The sequence below is a fragment of the Hydra vulgaris genome, chromosome 12 (genome assembly GCF_038396675.1).
Source record: "Hydra vulgaris chromosome 12, alternate assembly HydraT2T_AEP".
NCBI classification, from domain to species: Eukaryota; Metazoa; Cnidaria; class Hydrozoa; order Anthoathecata; family Hydridae; genus Hydra; species Hydra vulgaris.
This window is the reverse complement of record NC_088931.1, coordinates 26,291,761-26,312,211: the sequence shown is the minus strand read 5'-3', so window position 1 is coordinate 26,312,211 and position 20,451 is coordinate 26,291,761. Positions and strand designations below refer to the sequence as shown.

At 29.9% G+C, this 20,451-nt stretch overlaps 2 protein-coding genes across 2 annotated transcripts in view; both read right to left on the bottom strand.

Moving 5' to 3' along the window:
* Positions 1–6,946, bottom strand: part of LOC100206379 (sushi, von Willebrand factor type A, EGF and pentraxin domain-containing protein 1) — an 83,101-nt gene extending 76,155 nt beyond the window's left edge. Inside the window, exons 1-3 of the mRNA XM_065811671.1 lie at positions 6,811–6,946; positions 2,986–3,374; positions 878–1,202 (exon numbers count right to left, since the gene is read on the bottom strand). Of these exons, the coding sequence (XP_065667743.1) occupies positions 878–1,202; positions 2,986–3,374; positions 6,811–6,946 (850 nt within the window). The remainder of the gene's footprint in view (positions 1–877; positions 1,203–2,985; positions 3,375–6,810) is intronic.
* A 2,765-nt stretch (positions 6,947–9,711) lies between these two features.
* Positions 9,712–11,021, bottom strand: LOC136088029 (uncharacterized). Its single transcript, XM_065811670.1, has 2 exons — positions 10,334–11,021; positions 9,712–10,214 (listed from the first exon to the last, which is right to left on the bottom strand). The coding sequence occupies exons 1-2, from the start codon at positions 11,019–11,021 to the stop codon at positions 9,712–9,714; spliced, it is 1,191 nt and encodes a 396-aa protein (XP_065667742.1).
* Between the last annotated feature and the right edge of the window lie 9,430 nt (positions 11,022–20,451).

The following is a 20,451-nucleotide window of genomic DNA, read 5'->3' as shown; positions in this document are numbered from 1 at the left end:
TACTTGAAGTAAATTGAAGTATGAAACGGCAAAATGTTGCAGAAAAAAGCGAAACCTTATTATTTATCTGAGCAACTTACTTCACAATAAAATGTTTGCCTTCTGCAAGCAAATAAATTAACAATTATATAAATTATGCGCAGTTACGTTTTTTGAACATATTTGGAAATTATTAGATGCTTAGTTAGAAACTATTACAAGATGCTTTATCTTCTGATTATTTCAGGACCGTTTATTAGAAATTCTTTAGACCGTTTAAATAATTTCTAATAAGTTTTACTTCATGTATTTTTTAAATTTTAATTTTTGATTTAAGAAAAAAAAGAGCTGTAAAAAAGGTCAATCTCTAAATTATAATTTAGTTTGTGCTAATGATAGGTATACATCAATTAAAATTTTTCATTACTTTGCCGCAACATCTTTTAATATTATAAGTCGTTTGAAAGACACAGGGACGGCGTGAGGTGTCACGTGGGGAGGGGGGGTGAGGTGGTGCCATTAAGATTTTTGCTGATTAAAAAAAGATAAAAAAAAGGTTGTCGTTTTTTGAAATTTTTCGACTGACTGATCTGACTAAAATGAAAAGTGTTTATTTTTTGATATGGCTTGGGTAAAAGGCTCAAATTTGCCGAGTAAACCGACAAAAGGTTCGTCGATCGGGGAGGAGGTGTTTCATACCCCGCCACACACACACACGCACACACACGCACACTCAAACACGCACACATACCCACACACACTTCGCGCTGGCCTTGTTCAGACAAAATTACTAAACAATATAATACAAAGTTTTGGCAAAGTATATTGTTGGCAACTATAATTAGCATTAATTTATTTATATAGTAATAATAAATATGCAATAGAAAATTATACTTACACCATGTTCTGTATCTAGCAGGTTCAGAACAACCATGATTTTTAGGGCAGTTTCCACTTTTGCTATGTGTTGTTATGGTATTGCGTCCATTAGACGTTTGCAACGTACACGACCCGGGATTCGGTTTAGGCAAATATTCTGAATAAGAAGTATGACATACAGTCCATGAACATTTGGAGTTTGACTGGCAAGCGTTAGAAGATGTAATAAAATAAAATAAGTTGTAAATAATAAAGAGTAAAAAGACAGCCATCGGGGTTGTAGCAAAAAACGTTGGGTTTTGAACATTATATGAATATAACATTGATATTGAAAACGTGTCCACCTAAGCAAATAAAAAAGTGAATCATATTTAAATAGCTGATCAAACTATATATGGAAACAAATGGAGTATAATGGAGAAATAAAAAAAATTTATTCAGTAACTGCACAATAATTATTTGTTCTGCAAAATTATAAAATTTAAAAATCATAGTAATGTATGTAAAATTTACTAATATTACATACTATAATATATAATATGCACCATAATTGGCTAATAAACCAAAATAACCTAAAAACGTTTAATGTCATAGTCTTAAGTTTAATTTTAATACTTCTTTGGTCGATAATTACAGTCATTGTTATATCTTATATTAATTGAGACTGTCTCTATGCATACTTGAGAAACAACTATTTTTTAGATATAAATTGTTGGGTATGGGAATTATTTAAAGTTCTGCGTGGGCGCTACTATTCTAATTTTAGGTAGCAGATATCAGGAGCAGAATAGCAGATATCAGGAGCAGTATATTAATGTTATTAATAACATAGACTAGGTAAATATACTCTTATGGTATAAAGTAGGCAACTTAACACGAATTGTGCTAAAATACAAAAAATAACCATAAAAAAGTACTTTTTTCTATACATTTTTAATATTATTCATAATTATTACAAACGGTAATGTTTTGTTTTAAAGTTTTTAAATTATAATGCAAAGCTGAATGGAATTCAAATCTTCGGAATGCACAAAAGAAAAGAAAATAGTATTTGCATGAAATATATGTTAGTTTAAATTAAGAATGAGTTTTGCTTTGGCTATTTTGTCTTATATGTGTCTTATGTCTTATTTTGTATATATATGTATATATATGTATATATATATATATATATATATATATATATATATATATATATATATATATATATATATATGTATATATATACATATATATACATATATATACATATATATATATATATATATATATATATATATATATATATATATATTTATATATATATATATATATATATATATATATATATATATATATATATATATTTTTATTTTTTCAATTCTAATTCACTCCCAACAAGGCTGCAAGCAACCAATATTAAAATGGGAGTTACTAGAAAAAAAAGAATAGAGTTATAGAGCAAAGAAACGGTTGACAGAAGACTTAAACAGTTGAAGGTTGTATGAGAAAACATGAAGATGGGAGAGAGTTCCAAAAGGTTGAAGTTCCGGGGGAAAAAACTAGACAAATGAAAGTTTTTAGAGCATGTAAGGAAAGATACAGAATAAGAATGAGACTTTGATGAATGACGAGTCAAGCGAGAATGAGTTTTAGTTGATGGAACTAGAGATGACAGCTCCTTTGAGCAGCGGCCATGATAGTACTTGTAGAAATCGAAAGGAAAGAGCCTCAAGTTTAGCAGATAGACTGCGTCCATCTACGTTTACAATGCGTTTTTGAACCTTGTCTATAAGAGAAAGAGCATCATTAAAAGAACTAGCCCAAATATGACAATATTATTCCATACCGAGACGAATAAGAGATTTGTAGAGGTAGAGAATGGAATCAGGAGAGAGAAAATTGGCGAGCACGATAAAGAGAGGCAACCTTAGCAGATGCTAATTTAGCAATCAATTGTATATATGGTTTCCATAAAAGGTCAGTAGTAAATGATAATCCAAGAAAACGTTAAGAGGAGGACTCAGTGTGACGGTTGCCATTCATCAATATAGGAATGTCGACAGCACTGCAATAGTTTTTTGCAGTAATTAAATGAGTTTTGTTGTAGTTAAAATTTACCAGCCACTATGAGCCCCAATCTGTTACGGAAGTGAGATCAGGTTCAAGATTGGCTGCCTGTTCTATGCAATCGAAAAGAGAAGAATTTTTGACAAGACAGGAGTATAAAATTGAGTCATCAGCAAAAAGAGCTACTTTAGATGTAATGCTGTCGGTAAGATCATTAATATAGATAAGAAACAAAATAGGACCAAGGATAGAACCTTGAAGTATCTTAGAAGTTACTTGAAATAAAGAAGAGTGTTGGCCTTCGAGGATGACTTTAATAAAGCGGTCAGAAAGAAACAATTTGATTATCTCAAAAACTTTCCCAGATACACCATATGAAATAAACTTATGGAGAAGACCAGTATGCCAGACTTTGTCGAAAGCCTTAAATATGTCAAGAGCAATAGCCATAGCCTCTCCACCTCCATCTAATGTACAATAAAATCTTTTAGTCACAGCAGTTCGCAAGTCAGCCGTAGAGCAAGAGGATCGAAAACCGTATTGATTGTCTGACAGCAAGTTATTTGACTCAAGATGGGGTGTGAGAAATTTTTTTATGAAAGACTCAAAGGCCGTGCTAATAACTAATAATAATTTGTAATACTATGATAGGTATGTTGTCTGGACCACAAGCCAAAGAAGAACTTAATCAAGGTATGAATTTAGCAAAGGAAGCTGGAGTGATTTGAAAGTTTAAAAATGGGTTAACTTGTTTAAATGGAATGGAAGGAAGAAAACGGCCATAAGATTCTAGAGTCGAATTAGAAAAGAAGTTCTTTACAAACAGTTTAGCCTTATCGTTGGGAGAGGTAATAAGATTAGTCCCTTGAATGAGAGTTGGAATGTTAGACCTTCCTTTGTTAACAACGCTGTTGAAGATTTTCCAAAAGTCTCTAGAGCCTAACTTCTGAGATAAGATATATGATTCAGTGAACTTAGAGTAATGGAGCTTAACATCTGACAGCACCTTTTTACATCAATTTCTTGCAATAATAAATAGCTATTTGTTCTCAAGAGAGTCGTTCTTTTAAAAAAGATGAAAAAAATGATTACATTTAGATAAAGCAGCTGCACAAGAGGATAAAAACCATGGAGTATAATCAGGTTTGACTTGGAACCGACGAGAAGGAATAAATGCATCTATTCCTTCCTGAATCCAGGTGGTTACGTAGGAAGCACATTTTTCAGCTGAAAGGGAAAAGACATCAGCCCAAGAAGCGTCACGAAGAAAATCACGAAAAGTGTCCCAGTCAGCTTTAGGGTAGTAATAAATAATGAGATGATATGGTGAGTCCAAAAATGAAGTAGGAGATTAAAGATTTAAAGAGATCATTGCATGTTCAGAACTACCTAAGGGAGAAAAATAAGAATTTGAAGACAAGCTAAAATTAGAGATCAGATATAAATCAAGATGTGAAGGTAAACGATAAAGCTTGTCAGGAAAACGAGTCTCAAAGTTTACTATCTGAGTAAGAGATTGAGAAATGTAAAAGTTATATGTTTTAGTGCCAGCAAGTTTAGTGGCGTTAGAGCCAAGCCATTCAGTGTGATGGGCATTAAAGTGACCAATAAAAACAATATTGGCAGAGGGGTAAAGAGATAGAGCATGGTCAATATAATCAGAAGCTGTATCTAAAAGAGAGCTATGACAGAGTTTGGGAAACCTTACTACCAGCCGGCCTCAGAACCATTAAACTTAGTTTTAGAGCTGTACCCTTATTAGAAAATAACAGGAAGAGTTGCATATCCACTATCAAGGAGGCACAAGCAAAAACCTATAAGAAAAGTCAAGAAGATCCAGCATTCATTACCCTATGCGGGAAACAATGTAATGCAGGATTGCATCTACGCCAGCCTAATAGATGAGGAAGGGGTTGGAGGCTGGTCAGCAGAATTATTCTACTTACCCCTAAAAATATATATAATATATAACAATAGTAATAATAATAATAATAATAATAATAATAATAATAATAACAATAATAATAATAGTAATAATAATAATAATAATAATATATATATATATATATATATATATATATATATATATATATATATATATATATATATATATATATATATATATATATATATATATATATATATGGATGTGTGTATGCGTGTGTGGAGGGTGTGTGTGTGTTTGTGTAGGTGTGAGTGAGTAATTTTAAATGTATTGTGCAAATAGAGTGCTGAATGTTCCTCAAAAAACAGAGCCATAATAAATTTAAAGCGAATTAAATGACAAAACTGAACTGTTAAAACATTGTTGAAAAAACACACAGTTAAAACAGGTGAAAGGTCAGATGTATCTGAAAGAAAGCCTACTACTACTTCAAAAAAGAAGGATCGTTACTTTTTTAACGTCGTCAAAAAAGATTGTATAATCACATGTTTTGAGATAAAACTAGATTTGACTAGACCTTACTAATACTAAAACTTATTTGACTAGACCTTACTTACTAAAACTAGACCTTACTAATACCTTAAAATGGGCAAAATGTCGTTAAATAAAAGCATCAGGTAATTTTTATACTGAAAAGGTCATAACAAATCCCCCTTTTTTAGTGAAACCAATCGCAAAAAATTATTTAAGTGGTGCATTGAGAATGAAGATTGGATATGTAAACAAAGGGCTAAAGTTATTTGAAACGACTAGTCTCCATGTGTTTTGTTTTATAATTGTCGATCCCCACAATTCCACGATCGTCACAGCGTGACAACCATCTTTTTTTTTTTTTGTCTTAAGTCTTCAATATTTTAATATTAAAATAGATATAAAAAGAATTTTTTTTGCTTTTTAGTTAGCTCATAAAAGGTACTACAAAAAACAAGAAAGAAAAATTGGGTGGATATATTAACCTCTTATTCATGCAAGAAAATATAAAACGTCACAGCGTGACCAAAATTTTCTCATTGTTTTTTAGTGTTTAGATCAACACCGCAATTCGGCTAATATAGATGAACTGAATTATTGACATTAAACAAAAAGTTTAGACATTACTCTTATAAGTTTTATAGCTAAATAAAATTTTTTTAATTAAGATTTCAAACAGGCGCACCTTTAGTGGTAAACGTCACAGCGTGACCAGACACACTCGGGTAATTATAAATCAGGTAGATGGGCTGTTTTTAATGTATCTAAAATTAGTAGAGAGGTATTAGACAAATATATAATTACATTTTCATAAAAATACTTCTTACATAGTTATCTTCAAAACACGCCCATACTACATCAGTGTCAAGTCGCGTCCATATTATATTGCTGTCACATATACAACGTTTTAAAGTTTTTCGGTGACTTTATCTGAAGACGTAAGTTGTTTCGCTAAATACTTGGCACTTGAATTGGGTCGCATTTCCCCATTATTGTTTCGAATTAGGTGCGCTGCAAATATTCCTGGTTTTGCTGGTGCTTTTGTAAATAACTCATCAATTTTAAATCTTTTTATTGTATTTATAATATCTTTCATGGAAACAAAATAGACATTGAAATTAGTCTCTTTTTTAACAGCTTCATGAAAAGTTATGGCATCAGTTATTATAAATGTTCTCTGAATAATTTTTTGCGTTGCTTATCCTTAGAGGGGCCAACCAATAGAATCTACCAGTCCTTTCCCATGTGAAGCAGCAAAAAAGTACCAGAATAATTTTAAATCATGCTGTTCTTCCAACCAAGGTATTGCTGATGCAATAAAACAATTTTTAAATTAATTACTCGGCCCGTTTGTCCAAGTCTGTAGTATTTTAACACTTGATTAAATATAGTTAGATAATAAATTATGACCAAATACAAGAATAGATTCTTTTGAATAGCTTAAATCATCTGAAACTATTACAGCTGATGAGCATGAATTTTGGTACCAAAATACAGCAGTAACACAGTAAATTGCTTTTTGTGCCAATGTGCTGACTGCACTTCATCTTGTAAAAAATTTGAAAAATTTTCAGCAAAATCTACTTGAAGAACGACTGTGTCTGGATTACTTTGAAGTTGCATCTTATGATCACAATATGTCTATGATTGTGTCTGTTTAATAAAATAATGCCAAAGAAATGAAGGTAAAAGTTTTGAAAAGGTGCTGTAATGATCATCAACTCTTCCCTTTTTTTTAATTTTTTTAATATATTATTTTCCATTACCTTCTGCAACCTTTTCCCATTGGTACCATGTAGCGCATTAATTCTTGTCAATTTCATTCACAACATATACATTATGAAACTTTGCAGCATCTTTGCATGTTGTACACATATTATTATAACAAATGTCTGTTTCACTATCACATACAATGCTAAAAGGAAATTCATGTAAGTACAATGAAAAATTTGAATCAAATTTGTGCAGGGCTTCAAGCATAAGGATTATATTTTGATGTCGTTCACAACAACAAACGTTTCTTGAGATTGAACTAGACAAAAGCACATGAGGTAGGCGTAAACTAGCAAACTTTAATTTTCCACCCGATTCTTCTGAATAATCACCTTAAAAAACAGCATAAGCTTCATTAACATTCATATACAAATGACATTTTTGCACAGTTTTTTTCTTTTCGTTAATCTCACCGCAACGGTGTCTCTTTTACCGGGTGCTTGACGGGATATATCATCACGCTGGTAAAAATCAAGAACCAATTTTACAGTTAAGCGTCTAATACATTTTAACTAAGTATTTTTTCTGGGCAAGGGATTCAGGGGCGGATGCAGGATTTTTTGTGGGTGTTGCCTGTTTTTTTTCGAGTTGCCAAAATATAGTCGGCGATATTTTTTTGTAAACTCCTCCCTCGGGCTAGCAAGGGAGGGGGGGGGGGAAGGTTGCAAAAAAATATCGCCGACTATATTTTGGTAATCCGTCATCAAAGCGGCATCAGTACTTTATTATTACTTACTTGGCATTGTTCTCAATTACCCATATAAAACAAAATTATAAAAATATTGCCTTGGCTATTCTGTTCATAAATTAGACATTTTTTACATGTCTAACCTATTTAACGAAGTGCACCAACGAGAAGGTAAGCCATAGGACTTTGCACTCCATCTGTAAACTGTCATGTGGCCTAAAGTTAGCCCTCCATTTCTGGATTCTTTCCTTTTCTTGATAGGCAGTTAGTGTAAAGTATTTGTATTTTTGCCTTAGGTTAGCCCTCCATTTCTGGATTCTTACCTTTTCTTGATAGGCAGTTAATGTAAAGTACTAATATAGTTGCCTTAGGTTAGTCCTCCATTTCTGGATTCTTTCCTTTTCTTGATAGGCAGTTAGGCCAAGTATTAATATAGCCTTAGGTTAGCCATCCATTTCTGGATTCTTTCCTTTTCTTGATAGGCAGTTTATGTAAAGTATTAATATTGTTGCCTTAGGTTAGTCCTCCATTTCTGGATTCTTTCCTTTTCTTGATAGGCAGTTAGGCCAAATTTTTTTTAATAGGGTTTTTATTTTTAATTTTTTAGGTTGGTTTTTCTAATTTTCAATAAATATAAGATAAACTTAAATATAAAATAAAATACACAAATATAGTCAATAAACAAAAAAGAAATTAATAAACTAATATAAGGTAAAAACCAATTCTAAGTGTCGTTCCCCTAAAACAGAAATTTCTTAATGAATAGACATCAGAGCTAAAGAATTAAATCTTGACTCTGTCATGCGGTTTCACATATAAGTTTTAAGTCTGCGTATAACAGAAATGCTCCTCTCGCATTCACATGTAGTAATTGGAATTGTTCCCATTATTAAAAAACCTTCCCTAATGTTTGGGAAATCCCTCATATCAATAGACTTTAAAGTCTCTATAATAGTGGATGGGATCACAGATTGATTGTTCCAAAATGTTTCCCACAAATCTAATTCAGCATGAATTGATGTAGGATGAGGCATATCCGATATATAAAAATGCAAAAATTCCATAAAATCTGACTTCCAAAAACATTTTTCTTTATTTTTTTTTACAACAGTTGCAGGATACCAGATAAACCTTTGTAAACAATCATCTAACCTTCATCAAATCTATCTTCTAATTCATTAATTAAATGATCTAGAAGAGGAGATATGATGGAATATTTGAAATGATCTGAAACTGTGTCAGAGGGATAATTATCTCTATAAACTTGTCTGCCACAGAACCTTGGTTTAACTTCTGAAACATCAAGAGTCTTAGCTAGGTCAAGAGCAATTAAGTACCATTCGTTATGATAGACATCAATATTTTTTTTAAATCTAAAATTTGAGTTTTCAAACAATTTATTTCATTACACTGTTGTGATATATCAAATGCTTTAACTTGGAGAACAACAGTTATGGCGTAGAAATAGTCCATTATTTGTTTTGTTAAAACTAAGCTCACAATAAAAGAAAAATTTGTCATAAGATTTAAAAAACATGAAGCTTTTGAAGAAGTATCAATATTATAACTCTTACCTTCATTGTATGCCATTTCTTCCATTGAATGAAAAACGGATATGTAGTTATCAAAAAAAACATCCAGACCTTTAAGTTTCTGAACCCATCTAGTTCGAAATGTATCAATTAATTTTGCTTGACCAGGAAAAATGTATTTATTGAGACAGCTAGCACATTTAGGTGATAAGTTAAAAAAATATGATATATCTTTGATTTGATCAAGAGCATTTCTAACACTCTGAACATTGCATGATTTACTAATAACTAAATTAAGTTTATGGCAAGCACAGTGAACAAGAATAACCTTCGAATTGATAAGTTTAATTCTAGATGAAATACCTTTTAATTTACCAGACATTGCCCCAGCACCATCATCCCTTGACCTCTACATTTTGGATATCAAGACCAAGATCATCAATTGCAGAAATTATGTTTTGCGCAAGACTAAGACCAGTTGTACCAGATTTACATTCAATAAACCGTAGAAAGTCTTTACAAATAACATTATCACAGTCAATGTATCTTATAACTAGAGATAGCTGTTCAACATTAGAACAATCAGAGGCTCCATCACACAAGATAGAAAAATAACCTGACTTTTTAATTTTCTTAATTAAAACTTCTTCGATTGTTTTTCCACAGCATTCAATAAGTTCGTTTTGTGCGGTTTTAGATATATAAGTTGCATTTTTAAGAGCAGAACGAATATGGTGCTCAAGAACTTTATCACCTGCTTCAATACGAAAATTTAAAAGCTCTACAAAGTTACCTATACCAATATTGTCTTTACATGTTTCTCCAATCTGTGGATGATACTTACTGTCATCACGATGACCTCGAAAAGCAATTCGTTGTGGCCAAGAAAAATAATTGTCTTTATAATTGAAATTAATTTATTTCGATTACTTATAATAAGTTTTTTTCTTAAATTATCTTTGTCAACTTCAATCAGATTTTTTTTTGAATTAGATCTAGATTGCAGCATGTTCAGACAATGCATTGACATTTGATGAAGTCGACAATTATTATTGTGATCCATATAAACACGAGTTGCATTACCCCATATTTTAAAAGGTTTTTGAATAAAGTTGATTATTGTGGTATTGTTTGGAATTCTGCTACCCAACAGTGTACATGGAATGCAGTATGCTCCATCTTTAATCTGTGAGTAAGCTAACCAGGAATATTCAAGTAGCGATTTATGTAAAAATGATCGTTTTTTTTTTTCACCAGAAACAGGAAAAACAAAAGACAAGTTAGGAATAAATATTTTATTAACTAGATCTAATAACATTGAATCATCTTTGCCAGCAGATAAATTTCTACCACGCTCATAGTAAGTAGAAACATCATAAAAAAGAAGACTTGAAGACTGATTTGATGCACAAGGATTACAATTAAGTAAGATTGGATTAGGAGTAATATCAATACTTACATCTACAATTTTAGTTTCATTATCTATGCAAAACTTTATGTGAGATTGAACTAATGATTTTTTATTTGAAAATAGATTTTTAGGAGGTTGACAAGATAAATTAAGAACCTTAGTGGTAACAGAAGAATGCGATAGAACACTTGGCAAAACTGAACACGATCCTCTTTTTAAATCACTTTTGACAAATTTCTTTAAGCATAAAACTTCTCTTTTCACAATAGGGACAAAATGATTTGGTGACCACATATCTTTTTCTTTGGAAATAGAGCGACAATCAGTGTTACACCATAAATACTCAGAATTTCTTTATTTTTTTTATGATCACCACGTGGGTATATAGTCACATTAAATAACTTTTTATATTTTTCAAGTCCAAATTCAGGATAAACAGAACGAATTTGCTTATTTAACACTGTAGATAATGCAATTAAACAAAGAAAAGAAGCAAATCTATTGTTTCTGCAATTGTTATAGGCTTCTCTTTTTTAAGTTCAGAAATATTTATATCATTTAATTCTGTAAAAGAATCAAAAGACTCAAATGAAACACATGCCATGAAAACACTAGAGAGTGAAGAAAAACTTTTAGATTCCACTTGGTTTAAGATTATTGGGTATCTTGAATAAAAGGTTGCTTTCTCAAACAACTCAACAGAAGTTAATAGTCGAAGAATTTCATGTGTTTTATCTGATGAATTTATTAATAAAGCAGCAGAGTTGTAAAGACAGTTACCATTTTCCATTGAACTGTAAAGTCATATCATATATAAACTAAATATAACTAAAAAAAAACATATTTAACTAAAGGTTATTTGTTAAGAATTATTGTATTATAAACAAAATAAAACATAAAAAAACGATTTTAAACTCATACTTTAAAACAATATAGTCTTCATTTTTTCTTAGCATGAGAATAAAAGCTTCCATTTCAGAATTTCTTAAAGAAAGAAGATCTTTGTTTACAACAGGAAACTTTGAATTTAAATCTTTGAGATTATTACGAAGCTTTTCTTTGTAAGTCGTAATATTAGGCAAATGCTTGGCTTTAATGGCATTGGATAGCAACAAATCCATAATTGCAAACAAAAACAAAATTTGTCTTAAAAATTACTTTAAACTAATTTTTGATAAAACTTCAATTAAATACTTATACCTTTATTTTAGAGTAATTCCATGTCAAAACAACCAGGTCATGCAACCCTATGTCCTTGGATTTTCTTTATATTTTTACCATAGTTATTACATTATAAAATAAGATAAAACCCAAAATTTCAAGGTCTAACTCCCAAAGGTTCGTGAGTAATGGTTGCTTTAATTTTGGTTACTATTATTGTTTTGGTCATTTTCCGCCATTTTTAAATTTACATTTCTCCTTATAAAACCAAGTCTTTAAACATGTGAATTCTAAAAATAAGTGACTTAGTTAATCTCAAGGTGAGGAATTTGAATATATAAATAAAAAGCTCATTTTATAATTAAAAAGTACCTAAATATCAATTATAAATGTTAAAATAATGGACACCTGCCCCAGTAAAATTTTTAGGTGTGCGGTAAATTTTTTAAGCTTAAAATTTTAAATTAGATTATTATATGTTTGAAGAACATTGTGTGAAAAAATCATTTCTGCCAAATACATAGTTTTGTAAATATTTTACTTTTTGAACTATAAATGCATATATATTGCCATGGTAATTTACGAAAAATAATAATTCCTATCTAAATCGAAGTGTTTTTTAAGTTATGTAAGTTTTTTAAATATATTTTTATATTTCCTTTTTGTTTCCTTGTCTTTCCAAATTATTAAAGTTTAATTGTTGAATTCAGACATATTCATCTTATTTAAATGTTGCAATTAATCCTACATAAATAATGTAATTAGTACTTGTGCATTTTTAAATTTGCAAGTATAACATTTTTTAATTCATTATCAAAATGATTTCATGTGATATTGGTAAAGTTTTGAAGTCAGAATGCCATAAAACCTCATATTCTAGAAATAAAGAAATTTTTTTAGTACATGATCTAGACACTGATATTCGTCAAAACATTTTATGGAGATCTGAGTTGCGTGCTTGTGAAGAACTATTCAGCATTTGTAATCACCATTTTCACTCCTTTCGCAGTTGTTGTGATGTTTATAAAAAAATAAATAAAAGGTAATTTGATTTCAAATATATGAATACTATCTGTAAAAGTATACAACACGTATCTTAAATATCCTTTTTTTTAAGGTAAATTTACAATATCTTTAATGTTGGCTAGACACTTTGAGTCATTAGGATTAAGAGTTTTACCTGGGTGGAAGTTATATACTAGCTGTAAGTCAAAGGCAGTTTTATCAGTAGAACACCCTAGTGAAAATGGAGTAGATGAAATATTGACAGAAGAAGATGAACCATTTGCTCATGTTAATTTATCCCTGGAAGTTTTAGGAGAACCTCCTATTAATTTACATTCTGTTGCTTTACATCAACGTGTTGCATCTGCAATGAAAAAATATAAAAAATCAATAAAAAAGATTAGTGAAGATTTAGCAGCTCATTATGGAATAAGTAATTTGCATTTTATAGATAATTCTACTGCGTCTTATTCGAAAACAGATCAAAGTAAAGCATCTGATCTGGATAAACTGACACTATTGTGTCAGTTTATCCAGATGAAAGAAAAGATAAATGCTTCTGACTATAAAAAAAAATTATAAATTCTCACTTTAACTCCTGAATCTTGGTCTAGAGACTATGCTTCTAACTACTTTGAAGTTAGTGTAAATGCTATTCGAACAGCACGTTGTATGAAACAGGAGAGTGGCATACTTTTACTCCCATTGGACAAAATTGTAGAAAGAGTTGTCTCCATTGTTCAAAGTTTTTATGAATATGATGAATACTCACGAACAATGTCTAATAAAAAAGATTATGTAAGTGTTGGAAAAGGAAAAAATAGCAGAATACAAGTACAAAAACGACTGCTATTGTGTAACCTGAAAGAATTGTACAGCCAATTTAAAGTTATAAATCCAGGGATTAATTTTGGAATTTCTAAATTTTGCAGTCTGCGTCCTAAGTGATGTGTAAGTGTTGAAGCCTCAGCTGCTCACTCAGTGTGTGTATGTGTTTATCATCAAATTGCAGTTCTTCTTTTATATGCAATGAAATGGGATATAACTTATAAACATTTAATGAAAAAGGTTTGTTTTCAGTTATAAGTGTGTTTAATGTACGTTATAAGTTAGGAAATCTAAAAAAAGATATCAGTTTATACGGAAATTAAATTTGATATTACTAATACTTTTAATTATTATTATCATGATTTTAGTTATTATTATGATTATTTAATGATTATAATAGAAAATTTAATAGTAAATTATAGTAAATAAACTTGTTTTTTAGGTGGTTTGTGACATTTCAAAAAATGAGTGTATGGTTCATAGATGTTTGAGTTGCCCAGGAACAGATGTCTTACAGCTATTTCTTCTTGAAGAGCTTGAAGAACTTGATTTTGATGACGAGATAAGTTTTAATCAATGGCAAGGTACTGACAGGACCCAACTCGTCACACAAACTGAAACTGTTGAAACATATAGAGTAGTAGTGAAGTGTATTGATGAACTAACAGCTCACTCGTATATTTCTAAATGCCAAACAAAGTTTCTTATAGCTTTAAAATTCAAATTGAATGAAAAAGAGTGTATCGTGATTTGTGACTTTTCAGAAAATTATGAATTTGTTGTGCAAGATCAGATCCAAAGTTATCATTGATGTAAATCTGGATGCACCCTTCACCCAGTTGTTTTATCCTAAAAAGTAAATGGCATTATTTTACACGAATCATTTTGTTTTATGTCTGACGATGCGATACACAATACCTATTTTGTCTATCAAATTCAGACTATTTTTATGTAATTATGTCAAAGAAACCCTTCCTTTAATTTTCAAATTGTATAACTTTTCTCAAGGATGTGGAGGACAGTATAAAAGATATAAAAATTTTCTAAATCCATGTCATCACTCAGAAGATTTTTTATTGGAAGCTGAATGGATATTTTTTGCAACCAGTCACGGCAAATTTTCTTGAGATGATATAGGTGGTACAGTAAAACGAACAATAGCAAGAGAAAGTTTGCAACGTCCAAAGAAAAATAAAATACTAACAATCAATGCAATGTTTGAATTTTGCACTCAAAAAATGCTCACAATAAAGTTCTTTAAAATTGATAAAGAAACTATGGTTAATGTTAAAGCTACGCAAAATAAACGATTTGAGAAGGGAAAAACAATACCAGTAACTCGAGGATTTCACCATTGCATACCAGTTTCGAAAATATCTATGTTATTTAAAAAAACTAGTAACGATATAAATCTAAAATCTATTAATATAACTGAAAAATCAAGTTACCAAAATTTAAGTTTAATAAATTTTGATCTAATGCAGAAGTACGAATATTACGCATGTACATATGACTCGTTTTGGTGGATTGCAGTAGTCGAAGAAAAAGATGAAGAATATAACGATATAAAAATAAAGTTTATGCATCCACACGGTCCATCTGAACAGTTTTTCTGGCTGAAAAGGGATGATTATCTTTGGATACCAATTACTAATGTAATAAAATTAATAAGTGCACCAACAATAATATTAGACAAATATGAACTTTTAAAAAAAGATTTTTACAAAATTAAGTATATATTTGTAAATCAATAATTTTTTAATGGATATATTATAAAAAATTGTATATCAATTCAAGTATGCATCATTTTTATTTATTTTGAATACTACGATAAACGAAATATACTATATTTGCTTTTTTTGTAACATTTTTCATGTAATTTTTAAACTATGTATTTGGCAGAAATGATTTTTTCACACAATGTTCTTCAAACATACAATGATCTAATTTGAAATTTTAGGCTTAAAAAATTTACTGCACACCTAAAAATTTTACTGGGGCAGGTGTCCACTATTTTAACATTTATAATTGATATTTAGGTACTTTTTAGTTATAAAATGAGTTTTTTATTTATATATTCAAATTCCTCACCTAGAAATTAACTAAGTCACTTATTTTTAGAACTCAAATGTTTATAGACTTGGTTTTATAAGGAGAAATGTAAATTTAAAAATGGCGGAAAATGACCAAAACAATAATAGTAGCCAAAATTAAAACAACCATTACTCACAAACCGTTGGGAGTTAGACCTTGAAATTTTGGGATTTATCTTATTTTATAATGTACTAACTATGGTAAAAATATAAAAAAAATCTAAGGACATAGGGTTGCATTTAAAAAAAAAATTGGTTGTTTTGACGTGGAATTACTCTTTAGAGCTTTAATTATTCGTATAAAGTTTTTACGAATAATTAAGGCGTTATTGGAATAATTAAGGATTCATATTTATATATAAACGGAACCGAGAGAACCCTTTTGATCAAACGTTACTTCAGTTATTTTTTGCTGTCTACCGGAAATTTGGGTCAAATGAATCCTGAAACAATAGGGATCTTTTTGGCCTTAATTACGGCAACCAAAATAAATACATTTCAATAACGATTGATTAAAAGGTTTTTTCGGTTCCGTTTACTTTAAAAATCTTTAAAATACTTTAAAAGAATCCTGATTAAAAGCGGCGTTTTGAAACATCACGGAGGAGAACGAAGTCTTTGAAACATTGTTAAAGCCGTGTATGTTTTTCTATAAAGGCAATATTTATTTTTTTAAAGAACTCGTATATGCATATAAGTATATTATAAATTTAAGTTAAGTATTTTTTATATTATGAAACGGAATTTTTTATAATTTCTTAGAATATTATGGCTGAATCCTGGGCAACACAGGATACCCCCTAGATCCGCCCCTGGGTTTTCTTTCATTTTTGTTAAAAGTTTTTGTACAACTTTAGCCCTCTTTCTGGGTGATTTTGGTAGTGCTGACTCGGCCCTCTTAACAGCTTTTCCAAGAGTGCTCGCAGATTTGTAAGGGGGTAATGTAACAGCTACAGATTTTGAATCTGCAATATTTTGTCTGCTCTTTTTCTTTCATTGCATTTCTTTTTCTCATTGAGCCTCCATTTAGCATGTCTTCTTTCTTTTTTACTTTTTCGCCAAATTTTATAACTGCCTTTTACGATATTTCTTTTGACGTTCAGCATGAGTAAGAGGCATGTCAATCCCTTGAAAGATTAAAAAAAAAGTAGCAATTGTGGAGATGCACGTATTACATCTAAGGCTCAATGGAGTTACAACTATCCCTTAGAGAGACTCTATGTATCCCATTGGAGAGCCTCAAGGGTAGCTGAGCATTCATCGTCCTAATGTTGCCTAAGCAAAACATACCTATATTTTCGAATTTTTGTAGAAAACGTCAAAAAAAGTAGATTGAATAAAAATATGGCTCATTTAAGTTGATAAAAGTCCAATAGTGGTTTCAGTTTAGCTGTTTTAAATTTTGTTAAAAAATTGTCACGCTGTGACGTCACGGCGTGACATAAATTCTAAAAATAACTTTAGCTAATTATTTTTTTGAACATGTTATTATTTTTTTTTAGATGTACTAGATAGAATTCTCATTGCGCTTGAATTTTGAAATCCTAAGTTTTACTGGTTGAAATAAAATTATTCGTACCCTAATTGTCACAAAACTCTTTTAATTGTCACAAGACTCTTTTGGTTTTTCTTGTTTACTTGATTATTACTCTTAACATGAATATTGTTCTTGAAGTATTTCTTAACCTGATTGTTATTTATTCTTACATTTATAATTTTCAATAAATAATTTGTATAAATACGGTTATTGTAAATACGTACGATTAGGGTTCGGTGATAAGATTAAATGATGTCTTCTACATGTCCCGCCAGTTAAACTTTTAAATTGTAAAAGTTATTAAACGGCGAAATAAATAAACAAACAAAAAACAAACAAAAAAACTGGAAAAATTAAAATATACATAATACTATATATCAGTAGAAAGCTCTACTTCTCTTTCAGAAAATATATAGCTTGTTATAATATGCCGCTATTATAAAAAATAATATGTGCTGAAACAGAAGATAAAAATAGGCATTTTTGCACAAAATGTTAAAAAGAAAAGAAAAAAAAATCGACTGACTAATTAGAATATTATCTTGTTGCTGTTGATATCAGCCTGTGTTTCTTTTTTCTTTTATAAAATTTAACAATTTTTCTAAAAAGTGTTTTGACATTATTGTCTTTATTGTCTAATAATTGACCTGTCTATAAGTCAAGAAATATAACTAATATAGAATAATATAAATATTAATATTAAATAACATCCATAAAAAAACAACACTAAAATTAGGTTATTTTGTTGTATATGTTGTATATAAAAGGTGGTCAAATGAAATAGTTAAGAGAACTGATTGCAATCCCGAGATCTCGAGAAAATGCATCGCAATAAAATGATTTTTCCCTAGTTTATTATGGAAATTATTTTTTCAGTTGTACTGTAAAAAAGTTATTAAAAAAAAATTATTTTGAGAAAAAAGAATTCATGCAAGTCTTTGCGAAATATTGGTGAGCTTAGAAACAATTTAAAGTGTAATATTAGTAAACATATTTATATTACTTACTACACACAATTGAATCATTATTTAGTACAGTTTACACAAACACATCATACACCACATCATTATATAATACGGTTTATATTTATATTATAATAATTCGTTATGTAATACAAAGTAAGTAATCCTTTGAGTATCGAAGAGTAACTTGATTGTGTTATTAAAGAAGGGCAATAATCGATTCAACCAGTCAGGTATGACACGTTGTTATCGAAAATATAAAAAATGACACTCTTTGCGGTGTACGTGGTGATTATATAGAAAAACCTTATTCATTTCTAATGAACGAGAAACTAAATAACGACGAGGCTAAGCGTGCATTTTTTTTTGCAGTACCGTTCAGTACAAAAATTTGGCTATGAAACTTTAGACGCCTTGGGCTTTTTGAAGTCATATTTCCAAGCACATAAAACATAATAATTTTTTCATTCCTAACAGAATTTTCTTCCAGCAATAAAAATAGCTTTGATTTAACAAACGCATTTTTTGTTAAAAATGTATAAATTTTTTTATTTTAGTTAATATTATATAGATATTATACTTTCTTATAATACCGGGATCAATCCTGAGATCCCCGGACTGATTATTATCGATTTCAAAATCTCAGGATTTTTGAAAACCTCCAAGGTTGCAATCTTAATTAAGAGTTTCAATATTGAAATTTTTAGTTAAGAGCTTCAATTTCTTTTAAGAAACTCTATTTAATTGAAGGGCAAACTAAATTATGATACCTTTACATTTAGGAAGAATGAAATTCGCAAACGAATCGGTAGTTAAAAAAATCATCAATTAAAAAGCAACAAATTTTTTATTCTTGTGATGATGTCGACTAGTTAAGACGCTCTGGAGCTTCAGTTAAGTTGTCACTTGTGCGACACTTTGGTGCAATAAGACTTATTAACTTTTTACATACCACGACGTTAGAATTAACTTATTCTACCTACACATTTTTGAGGTAAAACGAATAAAAAAAAACTTTTTTAAACTTCAGGAGACGGCATTTGTATTTTTTTTTTATAAGATGTTTTCTCCGCAACGTTTTTAGCTATAGCTTAGATTTCAATACAGTGGAACAACATAATTCAGACGTACACATCACAATCAATAACTCAACTTTTAAAAAAAGTATAGATAGAACAAGATAATTTTAACGTTGCAATATGTTTGACAAAGCCAAATCTTTCCTTTTGAATTTCGAAAATTTTTTGCATACAATTTTTTGCTGAAAGCAGGTGTAATTTCAATAGTTTTTCTTTCGAACTTTTTTTATAACCAGCCAGAGTTAATACAGTATTAAAGGCTGACTGCAGGCGAGTGGACTTAATAGCCGATGGCATACAACGTATACTGATGCTAAATGCTGTTAGTGTAGATTAAAAATATAGTTGCTGAGATGGTGTGGTTATTGGTACTGGTGGTGGTTGTTATACTGGTATAGATTTTGGTTGTTATACTGGTATAGATATGGCAATATATAAATTTTAATAATTGATTTTATTGATGCCGAGTGGAAGCAATCTGGTTTTTTGAAATCCAGTGACTATTTGCGTGCGTGCAAAAACATCATTAGAGTTGAAATGCTTTGCTTAAAAGTTATTAAATAATTCTTTGATAAATTGTTGAACTTTGACTCTGCATAAAATTATTGAATTTGCACCTAATTCTTTTCACGTGGCAGTACACCGAATCTTGAATGAATTGGTAAGAAAATAAACTAGATAATACTTAGCTACAAATAAGCACGACCCTATAGATAACATGTGTCATGTGCCCATCTACAACTAAAATATAAAACTCATTTAAAAAAGCACAATCTTACTTGAGCAAACAGAGTTAGATTTCTAAATTAGAACTAATTTAGAAAATATCAATGGATCCATTCGGAACTCCGTTTCGTCGGATTTTTCTCGGTTTTTCGGAGTTTCGGAGTTCGAGAGAAATCGAGAAACCTCGAAGGAACTTCGACGAGGTTTTTAGAAAATATCAAATTTTACTCGTAAAATAATTAAATTCTTATTTTATTTCTACGCTGCTTTTACAATAGTTCATGTTGTTTTCAAAATATAAGTGTTCTCTTTATTTAATATCAACACTAATTT

Bases quoted from the DNA above. Each gene is read 5' to 3' on its own strand.
- LOC136088029 (XM_065811670.1), bottom strand. From the start codon at position 11,021: ATGTGGTCACCAAATCATTTTGTCCCTATTGTGAAAAGAGAAGTTTTA. The intron at 10,215-10,333 runs GTCTGAACATGC...TCAATTATAAAG, and splicing joins TCATCAAATGTCAATGCATT to ACAATTATTTTTCTTGGCCA.